Genomic DNA, 14,988 nt, shown 5'->3' on the forward strand with positions numbered 1-14,988 from the left:
TTTTAAGCAGAAGTAAACACATTGTTCAGTCCAGCAAACAAATGCTCGTTCAAATAAAACTATTAAACTGTTATCGCAATAACAAGGCATTTTATTGGAAGCCTGAATGTTTTATTATTTATCATCAGTTTTTTTGATGTTATCAGGGTACGAAACAGTTGTTATGCAGGCAGAAACTACTAAATTTAAAAACGAACTGCTGAAAATTTGCAATTTTTAGAAAAATTAATATGAATTCCAAAAAGAATATGCAAAGAACCATAAACGCAGAATGAATTGTCACTTATTATTATAGCTATTATGAATAGCATAAAACAATAGATAGATAAAAATTGCAACATATAGTAAAAAAGTTGTTATTGTTACCCTTCTATTTTACGAATAACAGATATTAAAATTGCATCAAAGTTTAGTTGGAGCCTACCTTTCAGTTTTCAGTTTATTAATTATCTTGATCGAAAATTTGTTCTTACTTGGACTATTATTTTCTAGCTGATATTCCAACCGGATTCTTGCTACAAATCAGGTTAGCCAGAAACCGTCTTTAACCTATTCAAATTCCAAAAATGCGCCCAAATCAAATATTTTGGTAATTTTGGTTAATCGAGTATTTAATTTGAACGGCTAATTTTTCCCAGCGTTGAGGTTTGATTTACTGTATCAGCAAATGATGAAATTGTTGATACAAATAATAAAAAATCAACCTATGAAGTCGGTTTTTCAATCAGCAAATTTGTGGATCTAGTATGAGTCATTAATCTCTGGCAAAAAGCAGTAAGCATCTTGCTCACATCTTCCATGAAATTTGCATAACCTTGGTACCCTTATTGAGTAAACTGTTAAAATGGTTCGTTGACAGTAATATTGGGCGTGTTAGAACTAGAATAAAGACGTGAGTTTTTCGTTTCTTTTCACAAAATTTATTGAACCTGTTTCTTGTATAAAACTAACTTTTTAGTGTTTACTTGCTTAAAATTGTTTTAGTTCTTTTCCTCCACTTCAAAATTATTTCTATTCGGGAACGAACTTGTCAGGAGTGAAGATTTTAACTAATCTTCTCTTAAGCACAATTGAATAACATAGCATATATACTACTTTGGCGAACATTTGACACAATTTTTACCAAACGTTTTTATACAAACGAACAAAAAAAACTTTTATTCAATCAAATACTGGACATCAATTACTGCCTGCAACAAATTTCAAGTCCTGATCAGTAATTCTCCAGTGAAATACACGTCTTAAATTGACAAACCAGTACTGATCACGTTTAGTTTTAAGTATTACTACTTGTGAAAAGTTGTCGGGGACTCGACTCAATAATTGTGAAATCTAACTCAAGTCCTGGTGAAGACATGAAAAGTCCTGAGTCATTTATTCAACAAGATTTGGACAGTTTTATGTCAATATTTGACAAGGACTTGACAAGTCGTCATCAGTGCGCAGTTGAAAGGCAAAAGTAGATTTTGAAAAGTCAATATTTTCATTTAACTTATTTCAAAATTAGCTAAAATTCGTTCAGTTTCCTTGGGAAAAATTTGCTAATTGAACCAAAATTTTTGTGAATTGAGCATCTATCTGAAAAAATTCCCATAAATTTGTTGAGGAAATACAATTGCAGAAAAGAGTGGCCATGACTGGTATATTTGGGCGATATCAGAACTTTTTTCCTTCTCTACCACGTGAACATTCTAGAAGTGCAATTCGCTTTTTGTTGCGACTCTGTTTTCACTTTGGATGCTTTTGGAGGTACGCCATTGTCATTGGCAGCTTCTTTGTTGGATGCGAAATGAACGAAAACCAACATTAAACGCTGTGTTAAATACCTGACTCAAAACTCGTCAAGACTCAGCCAAGACTTGGTTCAAGACTTGCAAAAACTGAAAAGCGACATGATCATTTTACTGATACTGTACTGATCCATAATTTTCAGTTTCAATAAAACAGTGCTGAATAAAGTTTGGCGTTCAGTCACGGTGAATTTTAAAACATTCAAAGTTCTAAAAGTGAACTGGAAGACAGATCCGACTATCAAGGTATGCAAAGTTTTTGCATTGTTTTCGTGAAACAAGTGAGACACATTTTAGTGCAATTCTGACCTATAATTTTTTATCCTGAGTTTAAGATTGACGAATTCTGATTTGCAAGGCGTCTGACTGTGTGATTATTATTTGCATGCCTCTGTATCAGTGAACTATTATCATATACTAAAGACAAGGATAAACGGTAAACTGCGTTGCCACTTGATTTTCCAATCCTTCAGTGATAAACATTATATATGATATTGTCTTTAAAATTTGGCTTCGCCCACCTTGTTAATTTCAGTTATATTTAAAATATCAAATCCTACGTCCTGGGTTTTTTTTATTTGTAACTGTATACTAACTTACAGGTAGACTGTTTTAAGAAGTGATTGTAATCTCCTATTAATGAAAAATGTCGATAACTTTTATTTTCAAATAAATTAAAATCAATCGTGAACTTTTCGTTGCCGATTATTTCATCATATGACGTTTTCTCTAAGTAAACGCAGAAAAAAAATACAGCTGAAAAATATAGTTGTGTCAATTGTTTAATCAAAAAATTTTTTAACCAAAAAGGCTTCAAAAAAGCAAGAAAATCAAATTCAGTTTAAAAAATTTGAATTTAATTTGTCCTTATTAACATAAACGTATTCTGATTGAAACTATTTTCCATCAATTTAAGGTAAAAGTGGAATCAAAATTCAGAATTACGGAAGAACAAAAACAGTACAGGGAAGTCAATAAATTGTGGTCAAAAAGTAGAAAAGCTGCAGAAGCGGTTAAGCAATCCAAATTGATGTCTCATTAAGTACAACAACGTAGCAAGACTCGTTCTAATAAACGATCCAAAAAATTGAATCAGAAGTCTGGCCTTACTAGCGTATCTATTGATTTTTTGAACGTGACGGAACAAAGAGGTAGGAAAATATTTTTTAAATAAGGAGAACAAAATAAAAGCAGGCGAATCAACAGATGTCCGAATTTTTTTTGATGAATACAAACAAATTGCAGGGTTGTTCAGCTTTCATGTCTTCGGAACCAATATTATGTTGCCGATATTTAATCAAGAACGCATAGGTGAGCTCTCAATTGTATTAAAAAACAAGTTTTCCAAAAATTAACTACCTAAAAATTAATAATGCTAAAATTTTTAAGATAAAAGGTTTCAAATGCAATGTATGCTGCTGAAGTCTACCAGCCCTATAAAAAGAAGGTTTAAATCAAAATTAAAACTTCAATACTTTTTTTGTCTCTTATATTGGCATCACAAATACGCCCAAAAAACGGACATACAAACAAGATGTGTATGAACTGCAACGAGCGTTTGGATCTTTTCCGTTTGTGCCCTCCCAGTACGTTATGCTCTCCCTAGTTACAGAGCACGTGTCATTACATAGTAAATCATTATGAAAAAATATGGCACGTGCTCCCGGCGGATACAAATAATGTACACCCACTAAGCTATGAGTGTGGAGGGGGGGGGGGGCTCAAACGGAAAAAATCCGTGGGCATATTTAAGAGAAAAAAATAAAAAACTACAATAAAAATCGCATCAAAAATCGGACAACGTTAATTTTTATCTCAAAAAAATCGAGTAGTGGCTTTTCACTTTTGGTTTAGGCCTCCTCAGCGAAATGAGCACGTGGTCAAGATGATGACAACGACTTTAAAAAACAAATAAAAATTTAATTTTACATTGGACATACAACGTATGAGAAGCTCATGTAAGTGAGATTGATTACGATTCTCCAAGAGCTGAGTGGGTTGAAGGGTAGCAAAAGAGAAAACTTGTGAAAATTTAGAGCCTCATTTTTTTTAAAGAAACAAGAGCAATTTTGGAAAAACGAATCAGATTTCAACAGCTTTCAATTTCCAGCCAAAATTGGCTGAAAAAATGTATACCTGGCTTTAAATTTTTCTAACCCTCCTCTCATTGGTTGATGGAAGAAAAAGTGTTGATGCAAATTTTGGGATCTTTTACGTTTGCAGCCCTCGCCCCGCAGTACGATATGCTCTCCAAAATCATCATGTAATACTATGGCACGTGGATCTGGGGGGTGCAAATAATATGCGCCCAATAAAGGGGAGTGGGCACAAAAGGAAATGCTTCAAATTGTTTTTCTCCTGAACTCCTTAAATCTGACATCATTCCAGATGGCGATTTCATTTAAAATCTTTCTTTCCATTGCCATCCCGGGTTGACCAAACTTACTTACCATAAAACAGACCATATATGGTCTATAAAATTCCATACAAATTTCCGTTTTATGATCTTGCTATGGTAACTAAGTTTCCATATATGGTCCGTTTTATGGAAAATAATTTTTCCGAGGAGAGCATTCTTTTTGGCTCCCATGGCAGTAAAAGAATGAAACAGTGCATGCTGCCATATATGACTCGTTTTATGGTTTGTAAGTTTCCATATATGTTGGTTTTATGTTTAGTAAGTTTCCATATATGGTCCGTTTTATGGTTAATATGTTTCCATATATGGGTCGTTTTATGGTCAGTAAGTTTACATATATGGTCCGTTTTATGGTTAATAAGTTTCCATACATGGTCTGTTTAATGGTTGAAAAGTTTGTTGAAGAGACAAAAATTAAATGTAGCTAACTTTTTTCGGAAAAATCTCAAAGTCAAGTTAGTACGGTACCAAAAAAAAGGATTTTTTCTTTTTTGACGTTTAATGAATCTAAAACTGGGCTTTCGAATTCCTTCGAAAAACAACCCTTACAAAATCGGCCTTTTATTAATTAAGATTTTTTTATGGACAATTTGTAACCATAAAACGGTCCTTGAAATATTTTTATGGCGTTTTATGATAAGTACGGTACCATAAAATTAAAGTACAGAATTTTGAAATATTAAGCACAGAAACGTTGTTTTGGAACAGCATGTGGACCTTTGGACTTTTTCTCAGCCAAACTCAAAAATTTTTATGGTCGTTGTATGTTTAGTAAGTTTCCATAAAATCCATATAAGGCGTTTTATGATTAGTAAGTTTCTTTTATGGTGGTCAACCCGGGATGTTTACCCATTTTTCATTCATTTATTTAACAAACTTTGTTGTAAAGTTTTTTCAACAATTTTCATATTATTCTGTTCAACCGTTGTGTCAAACGTTTTCCCTTTCTTAAATATTGAACGTGATGTTTGCAAGCCATAGCAATTTTAGGATCTTTACCTTTTGTGATCTTTTTCACCCTCAGTTTAGTGAGTGCATTTTATCTGCACCCCCAACAGCACGTGCAATATTATTGCATAATGATTTACTATTTAATGTCACGTTCTCTCGAAGAGGGAGGGGCTGCATAACTGAAAACTTATTTCAGCCCAAATTTATTACCTAATATTGCAGACGGTGTAATGTAGTTATTACGTAACAAGTTTGACAATCGAATAGCTGCTATCTATATAAATGGGGATATTATTTTTTGGAATTTATTACGGAACTTAATATGGAATTTGTTTCTTATGTGCTGCCTGGGAAATGTTAACGACTTCATTCAACGTTACAAAATGGCCACCTGTAATCGATGGACTTGAAACATTATTAGACAATATTTAATTTATAAAGATTAGTATAAGTTATCTCTTATAGGGCTACAAAAACTTTCACCCATGTAACATGTACGTCAGCTTGTTCACTCATGTATATAGAAACAAACTTTTTTTCTAGAAGTTCGAATTTTTCAAATAAATTTTTATTGAAGGTAACTTTTGCATGAAATAGCTCCGTCCATAACAACCGAACTTCCGCTCATAAATTCAGCCTCACTCGATGCCATAAAGGTGACCAAATTAGCGATCTCTTCTCCTCTGCCTATTTTTTCCATAGGATGAACTTTCCTTATTTTTTCATAAAATTCGTCCGCAAAGTCTTTGGGAAGGCCAGCGTTGGTACCAAATGACGTCACAACAACTCCTGAGTGGTTGATATTAAGCAATCACTGTATCGGTTTTTTGTCCTCCATTTTTTAAGAGTAAGCAATTATTTGTTTTACTTTGCAGAAGTGTGCTAGCTGGAAGAATCAAGAAAATTAAGTAGCAATTTATTGTTAAATAGTCAACAGTGATTAAAGTCAACGTTTTTTATACTTAATTTTCTTTTTTCTGAAGCGGAAATCACAGAGATAAATGCTTAAATGGGTTTCTAAAAAGTGTTTTTCGTCAAAAATTTTTTTCATCCTTGCAGAAATTTTTGTCGGAAAAACCTTCTAAAATACAATAAGCAACACAAAAAATAGAAGAATGAAAACAACTTCAGAAAATAATATTTGAAGAATGTGTCAAAATATCTTCATCTGATATTTTTGTATAATCTTTTATTGAGAAATTTTTGAGAAGGCTAAAACTTTAGCAAACTCTTAAATGTGATTGATCAAATATCGTTTTTATTGCAAAGTATCTTGACTTTTTTTAATAATTGGTGTGGAGTTGTAGGTTTTAATTTTTATGTTGCCTGTCTGACTAATCGATGATAGCCGCAAACTCATTTTTCAAATGAAAATGGAAACCACAAAAATTTCAAAACTAAAAAATTTTTAAATTAAGTGAACATTTAGTCAAAGACCAGTTGTGTAGATCCTTATGTTGTTTAGTTGTGCTGCTTGCTTCATGTCAGTTTATACTTTGAAACAAAATCTGAGAATAATATTTTTAGCTTGTTGACTGATCTTTGATATAAAAATTAATTGCTTGCTTCATTCTGAATATAACGGACAATAGATTTTAAGTACTTAAACATGAATTATTTTTTGCTCTGTGTAAACAACTTGAAAATAAACAAATGTGCTTGAGGCTTTTTGATAAATCCACGTTTTTCTTTACAAGTTAGTTTTCAATTTGATTTTTTGTCACATTACGAGCATCTACCGGAGAACTAAAGCTACCTCCAAAGAATGTGACTGGAACCGACTTCCGTTAAATGTGGAAAGAGCTTGAATTTTGTGAAAGTGGTTTCCACAAAGCAATTAAGCACCCCAAAAGGAAAAATAGGTTGAAGTAAATTTGAAAAGTACTTACTACGTTCAGCTATAAAGGCATTTCACAAAAATTTACACCTCTTAATCCTTTTGTCATCCATTTTACGATTTTATCGATTTGATGTTTTGAGATTTCATAAATCAGGGAATATGTTGCAAGTAAGTTTTCACTTTTCATTTCCAGTTTAAAAATAGAGATTACCGACAAGAATTTTTCTATAAGGAACAATTGAAAGTATGTTTCACGCGCACGATGCATTACAAAGGAAAAGTGAAATCTGGCAAAAGTCATTGTTAATCCTAGCAAAATCCGGAAAAGGAATAGCTCAAATTTGTTTTCCTTTTCCCTTCATTTCAAAAAAATTCCAACATTTAAGAAAGCAAGAATTTTCACACTATCAATCTCTATTTTCTTGAAAATTGAGTTGAAAATTGAGCTAAGATTCAATAATTGGTCAGCCACAAATCGGTCAGCTGCGTGGGCGGACAAATAGCATAGCTCAACCGAACAGTTGACATCGAAAAGGCTACAATCAAACTTAGCTTTATTTTGGTCAGCCGGCCAAACATTTAAGACACTTTAATGTTTTCTCAAACGTTTCTTCATAAAGAACTTAACTCGAGCAAGCTCTTTTCATGCCAATTGCATCTCGAACATTCTTTTTTAAGTATAGTTTTAAACCGGGTCATTTTAATTGTTGTAACGTTTCAGCGCCCGGTACCAAATTAGGGTCCCATTTGTTCCAATTTACCATTTGGTTATATACATTTTATCTTTTTAAACCCAAAAAACGTATTTTAATTTTCCCAAATTAATTCCCAAATTTAGTGCAATGGTTATTATAATCAATTTGGCACGTGCGGTGGCTCGTAATTTTTCTTATCCGCTAACTCTTCAAAACTGGTCAGTGATTGCTTGTTAGTTTTTCCTGGATTAATATTATTGGCGCGAATCCCATTTTTTCCTTCTTCAAGCGCGATGCATTTCGTGAACATATCTAGGGCCGCTTTGCTCATGCAATAATAGGCCATATTTTCTATCGGCGTCTGACCCAAAATAGATGAGTTATTAATGATGTTACCCTTCGTTTCCCGAAGATGGGGTATGCAAAGTTTAGTCAACCGAATAGCCGATTTCAGGTTGACATCAAAAACAGTTTCATAAGTTTCGATTGATTGGTCGGCTATGAAACCAAATATGGTCATTCCTGCATTGTTGAACAAAACGTCAATTCGACCAAACTTCTCAATGACGTCACTAACTATTTTTTCACATAATCCTTCTTTTCGAAGATCACCTGAAAAATTTATGCTGTAGAAATGAATCCCCTTATTTTCATCCCGAATCATTTAATCCCGCATAGCTTAACCCCACATCGTCTAGCCCCCTCTATCATCCATTTAACCCATCTATCATTTAACCCCTCTATCATATCACACCTCTATCATTGAAAAAACAGGGGTAAAGCGATAGGGGGTTAAATAAATAGGGTAAAGAAGGTTATTATTTAGAATCATCGTGATTCGCAGTTTTTGAGTTTTCTTGATATTGTTATCAGAAATGTTAGTTAGAGAGCTTTTCATTGGTTTGTTTTCACTGCTGGATTATAATTTCTCATAAAGAGGATTGGCAGAATAGAATCTTTCAAGCATCTAAATGTGAAATAGATTAAAAGTACTTAAAATTCCAAGCGTTTCAGTACTTTATTGTACCTGCATTTTAAATAGCTATTAAAAAAGTAAGTGTTAAACGGTTTTTTTTTCATTGACACTATAAACAGATTGAAATGCTTCAGTTGCAGCTAGCACTATTCAGAATGCGAATTCAACTAGACATTCGTCAAAAGTTTCTTCGGTTACAATCAAATTTTTTAAAATTATTATTTTATATTTTTTTAATTTCTCTAAATCAAGAGCACTATTTCTATTCCAACAGATTGTAATAATTATGAAAAATTGAAATGTAACTACTGCAAAGCAAAAATATCTTAAACTGGTTAGAAATGAAGATTGAAAAAACGCTAAACAAAATGCGAACATTTTTGAGAATGATCATTTTTTCACTAAAATAATCAGGTTTAAATCATCTTTAAGTCTTTTCGATTGATACCTCATACTTGATTGAGAACAAAGAAAATCAGTTAGGTTATAAATGACATCAGAAGTTATATCTTTTAGGATCTCACCAGTAACTCCTAGGACAATATTTTGGGTGTTTTGATTAGAAAAGATTGTTCAAATTACTATAATGCAAACCCTAAGTTCTGCGGAAACTTTTACTGATTAAGCTCTTCAAGCGGCCGATTTATGAGGCAGATCTGCCGCGGTTGAAAATTTAATGCTTTATGAAAAATGAAGGGGTAGTTTTGGCTGATTTTACAAATAAATCATGTCTTCTATATTTCCGATTTCTTTTTGAGCAATTTGACTTTTCTTAGGTGATTATACTTGATACAATGACCTCTGAACTACTGTACCCTACTTATCTTTTGTAGGATACAAAATTTTAGAGGTCATTGTATCCTTCACCTTAGTCGAGACCGGATCATTATCTTGCAGGAATCTGTCAGATTTTGGCAGATAAATTATTAGCTTTCAAAACATGGGAGAAAAGTTCCTGCATCTGCCAAAAAATGGTTATCTGGCTCAATCTGCCAGAACAATGGCTATCGTGCGAATTTGGTTAGAAGGCGGAAAAGTGGTTATCTTGGATGAGTCTCATAGAATTTTTTTTAAAAAAAATTAGAATTGAGCTTCATTATAATTAGCTGTTAATATCTAAGCTGCTCCTTTTGTGTTTTGATGAAATTATATGCAGTAAAGTTGCTTTTTTATTGAATAAAAGAGCACAAAATGCTTACCAATGCTCGATAAAAAGTTGCTCGATATGATGATTTACGCAGAAATTTTTTAAAAATTGTTCATGTGGGTAATTTGCGCATAGTGTACACTGTACGCTTTTTCATTTTAAAAATTGCTATTTGTTTTTTAAAACGGATCACAGGCGAATTTTTTTTGGCTCTCAAACACCAAATATTCAAGCTATTTAACTCATTGCATCGTCTTTATTAAATTTGAACACAAGGTTTATTCGAATATTGCGAGGGTGAAGTAAAAGCGTTATGATACAGTACTATATTAAATCAGATAATCGGATTCCATAATCTGGTTGGTTATCTGGTAGGAATCTGGCAAAAAATTGGCAATTTTTTAATAATCCAATAGAAAACTGACTATTATGCATGAATCTTGCGGAAAATTGTGCCAGAATAGGCATCGTCTTGTGAGAATCTGCGAGAATTTGCCAGATTCCTACTAAATAAGCATCTTCTCTCGATTAGAGTGAATTTCATCATTATGAACCGGCCAAACATTTCCTGCTACACGAGAGCTGATGATTTTATGATCGCGTTTGGTAAACTTTTTAACGGGTAAGAGCAGATTTCGATCATAAATTTTGTTCAGCTTTTTCAAATTGCGGTGGATCAAAATAGTGTCAAAACAACATGAATCCGCATAATATTATCAAAAGTTTGATATATAATCTTACTATTTGAATTAATTTGTCCCTCACTTTTCTTTGACTCCATCGTGCAAACGCTGTTGAACAATCACGTGAATTCAACATCTTGTTGAACCCTTATCTTCGTTCCCAAAAGTTTCAGATATAACTGCAGAATTTTTTATGGAAATAAATCGTGAATCCGAGAAACGTTTGGTATCATGAGACAAGATTAAAAGCGCTTCAATGATATATATGATTTTTCTTCTCTCAGTTTTAACGTTGACTGTTCTTTTGCTTGTTTTTAACCACTTTTCCACCAATACATTAATTAAAGATTTGATCTCCAGATCTGGGTAAAAGATAAACTTGAAAAATAAATGTTTTTTTTTCTCATATGGTTTACTTTGATTGACCTCTGGCCTCTGTTTTTGCATTTTGATTTAGCACAAAGGTTGACACAAACTACCAATTCGTTGGCATTCAACTTCATCATTAGCATTCGATATCTTTTTCAGTTAATTTTGATAGTTAATATTTAACCACGCAAAAGATAAGAATATAAAAAATCGGCAAAATCAAATGATCCTTTGACAGAGCTTTTATCTTTAGCAACAAAAAAATTAGGAAATATGGTTGACTTTCTTTTGTTTATATTAAGCAAACAGCTATCGTAGATAGATTCACAAAATCTCGGCTCTATAAAATTTACGTTATCTTGGAAAATTCATAAGCAATTTAGAAGAGATTCTTTTTAAGCGTAATTATTTTTTGCTTCATGAAAAAAAAGAGAGAACTCGGAAAATTTCATCCGTTTTTGTTATTGACGGTAACCAAAATTGAAATATGTGTGATAGATTTTTTCTATAACAAGTATAATTAAACTTAAAATCGTTGATAATTACTGACTGAAAATTCAATAAAGAACTCAAAATTTTTTTAGCTGACTTTGTGTACAAAAAGATAAAAAAAAACTGTTTTTATAAACGGTTTTTGTTATAGTAAAAGCTTTCATTATTAGGACAAATTTTTAAAAAGGTGAGAATTGAAAGGTCTATCTATAGAGTTCCGTGTAAGAGGTCCGTTCGCTCGTTATACAAACATTGGTTGAGATTCGCTACGGTAAAACCATGCTGTACATTCAATATATTGACATCAAAAAAAATTATGATCATTTAAAAAAGCCAGTATTGAGCATTAATGTTTCTTTTCTGATTTTCAGTGACGCTTAGCTCCGGAAACCAACTTAACCTAGACCACCTTTGTTTTGCAGAAATTATATTCTCTCAAGGGCATTCTACGATTCAGTTAGTAAATACTAGAACTGATGAGGATCATTTTTGTTCATTTCATGACTAGAAGTTACACCCAAAATGCAAAATTTCAAGACTTTTGTTTTCTCTGAGCCGAGAGCAAAATTATTTTTTTATCAGCCCCATTTATCAGCTCTAAGTGAAAAGTAATTCATATTTTATTTTTTTTTGTGCTATTATGTGCTGCTAACCAACTGTTCTTTTTTGAAGAATGGAATCAAGTAGTTTTATGTTTTTTTCAAAAGATCTATAGAATGCATTAAGGAGACCGTGTAGTGATTGCTTGCAAACCTGATTCAAATTAAAACCAACTATGATTTGTATTTTCTCAATAAAACGTTATTTTTGAGTGGTTGCAAGATTTTTGAAGAAAATTTTACAGGACAATGCAAGACAATGTTGCAATTTTGAAAAATTCAGTCAGGATCTTGCGAGATATTTTTTCTTTACCTAGAAGTCGAGTATAGTAAATTCAGTTTTTAAGACAAGTCCCTTCTTAAATGGTAATTCTAAATGCTTTTGCTAGAATAGACAACTCAAACATTGAAATGATTTATAACAACGCCAGCCATTAAAACAGTTTTTTGGAACCCTAAAACTTTGCAAGCCTTTCACTAATAAAACTTCAGCATCTTTGTTCACTGCTAGACAATCTTGTTTTGTCTTTTCCAATCCGTCTGTATTGCGACCATTGAGACATAGTTTTGTGATTCCCTTTTCCACAAATTTCACAGCCGTGTCTTGTCCTATCCCAGAACTGGCTCCAGTTATAATCACCACTTTCTCATCAGAGAACAGTTTCATGACGATAAGGGTCGTTTAAAGGAAAATATTCAATTTATAACTTAAACTTAACTTCGAAATTATTTAACTTCAAAATGCGTTTCAAAGGTCTAATTGAACAAATCGCAAGTTAGAAAGGAGCAGTACCGTTTAAAGTAAACTCAAATTACCTCCATCAATAGTAACGCCGCTGTAATGAATGGTGGGACTGTTACTGAATTTCAAATATAGATTCACCTTGAAATTTACTTCAAAGAAAGCTTTATGTTTCAGAAACAAATATATTGTATAAGATCAACAAACATTGAACGAATAACGCCATGTATCAAGGCAATGGTTTTCGAGCTTCTTGCAAGTTTGTTCAGATTGAACTCAAATGTAATAATTGTGCAATTCAACCTAAAATTTAAAAAATTAAGGTAAAAAGCAGGCGGGAATTAGTTGATCAATTACTTTTTCACATAAAGTAAGGTGACCTAATTTTCCAAAACTATTTTTTAAAATATATATCAACCCAAGAGATCATTGCACTTGGGTTAGTAAAAGCTGCAATTAACTGCCCTCAGGGCTTAGAACTATCTATCTACGTGTCAGGGCTTAAATTCAGCCGTAATGCAAATTAATGGAGACCAATTTCGGCCTCTCAATAATGAATTGTCTTAAAGATTTACATCTCCTTTAACTTTTAGGATCTCCTTTACCTTTTTACTATATCTTTTAAGGGTCTTCTGTAGATATCAGCATTATGCTCACAGTAATTAAACTACACATCATTCATCTTATACCTCATTTTTTTCTTTTATGCATTAGTGGTCAGTACAAACCCTCAAATGGGGCATAATTGTATGTGACATACAATGTGACATAAGTGGATTTCACACGCAACACTGAAAACTTTAAATCTGTGGAAAACTCTTACTTTCACTAAATTGGCTCGGACTGATTTTTTTCAGGAAATAATTCAGTCTTGTCCACAAACGCGTTTGGTTAATTCATCGAAGGATTAGTCTCAGTGTTTTTCAAAGGCCAGTGTAATTATATCTTACGATTTGAGTAATAATATTTCGTGATTGGCCTAAATCAGAACTATTTACCCGTGATTATATAAATGAATCTCAATAATAATAGAATAATAGAGGGGATATTTGGGCAACTAATCATTGATTATAGATTTAAGTGAATCAGAAAAATTGGAATTCAAGAAAATAAAATTGCTTCTTCAGGCTTTGTAAAATCAACTGGCAAATTTCAGTATTGTCCTCGAATGGACCCTAAGAGCCTTTTGTGGACAACAATCGGAAATTAGTGTCAGCGGAGCTCAAGTTTTCGTAGCTGAAATCCATTGCTCTAAAGGAAGCGAGAAATTGAACAAAATTAAGGAGTCTGTCTTCACAAATAATTTGGTTTCAATCAAAAATTTTCTCTGTTGCTACTTATTTAAATATCTGTTTCATGCAAAAATTGAAAAAACATATCCTATGGTGACCAAACAAATCTTACTCAAGTTAGAACTTTCAGATGCATCGATACAGGGAAATATATTCTTGCAAGATCTTGTAAAAAGTTGTTTCTCTTCTAGGATCTTGCAAGATAAACTTTTTGTCAATTAGGGTAGCTCTCTGCAGTTTGTTTATTTTTTGTTCATCACTACTTGCTGTGTGTGAAAACCATTTTTTAGGTTTTCGGAACAGAAAAGCAAGGCTCATTAGCTGCATTTGTAGAGAGTTGGCTGTAAAACTGGGCTACATGTGCAAATTTTCGACAATTTTGGCAGAAACCGTTCTTGCTCAATTGTTTTGTAAACAAAAAACGTTTCTCTTCAGTATAAGCTTGTCTTTATGACATCAATAATGATCTGTGCGTTTGAGAGTCAAAAAAGTGCAAAAAATAGAAACACAGAAGATAAATAAGGATCAACTGAATTCGTTTGTATTGTTTCAGTAAAAAGGTACAACAATGCGAGTTTCTCATCCGTAACATTTGAAAAAATTTAAAAATGACGTGATTTATTATCGTAATTTTCACACCAAAATAAAAATAAAAAATTCAATTTTTCTCAATATTTATTCTGCTTTTCATTACCTGTTGGTATCAGCCATAATTTTGAGACTTTGAGAACTGACACTCCTAATTGACACAATTTGTTAGTTATCTACCTTCGCTGGTCAGTGGAGTGGTTCTAAATACAAAAAGAGCTTTTTGTCACCGCCTATATAAAACTTCAAACTTTCAATCTTCAAAAGCTCGGACAATTTCTGAAGACCTTTTAGCTCCAGAGATAAAACCATTTGATGTTTTTAGATACCCAGTGTTCAGTAATTTTTTGTGTATATCGTAATCTGTTACAACTAAGAAAACAGGTGTTCTTAATTCAACCTTTC

The 14,988-nt window shown here is 32.5% G+C and overlaps 2 protein-coding genes across 2 annotated transcripts in view; one reads left to right on the forward strand and one right to left on the reverse strand.

Annotated features, from left to right (window-relative positions):
- The first annotated feature begins 449 nt into the window (after positions 1-449).
- LOC142354058 (uncharacterized) overlaps positions 450-14,988 on the forward strand; it is a 469,891-nt gene continuing 455,352 nt past the window's right edge. The window contains exon 1 of the mRNA XM_075406329.1: positions 450-526. The gene's annotated coding sequence lies outside the window, so the exon portion shown is untranslated. The remainder of the gene's footprint in view (positions 527-14,988) is intronic.
- LOC142354180 (meso-2,3-butanediol dehydrogenase-like) lies at positions 7,856-12,628 on the reverse strand. The gene is made up of 2 exons (XM_075406439.1): positions 12,433-12,628; positions 7,856-8,307 (listed from the first exon to the last, which is right to left on the reverse strand). Exons 1-2 carry the CDS (start codon positions 12,626-12,628, stop codon positions 7,856-7,858), a joined length of 648 nt encoding a protein of 215 aa, XP_075262554.1.

The sequence above is a fragment of the Convolutriloba macropyga genome, chromosome 15 (genome assembly GCF_964194025.1).
Source record: "Convolutriloba macropyga chromosome 15, txConMacr16.3, whole genome shotgun sequence".
Taxonomy (NCBI): domain Eukaryota; kingdom Metazoa; phylum Xenacoelomorpha; order Acoela; family Convolutidae; genus Convolutriloba; species Convolutriloba macropyga.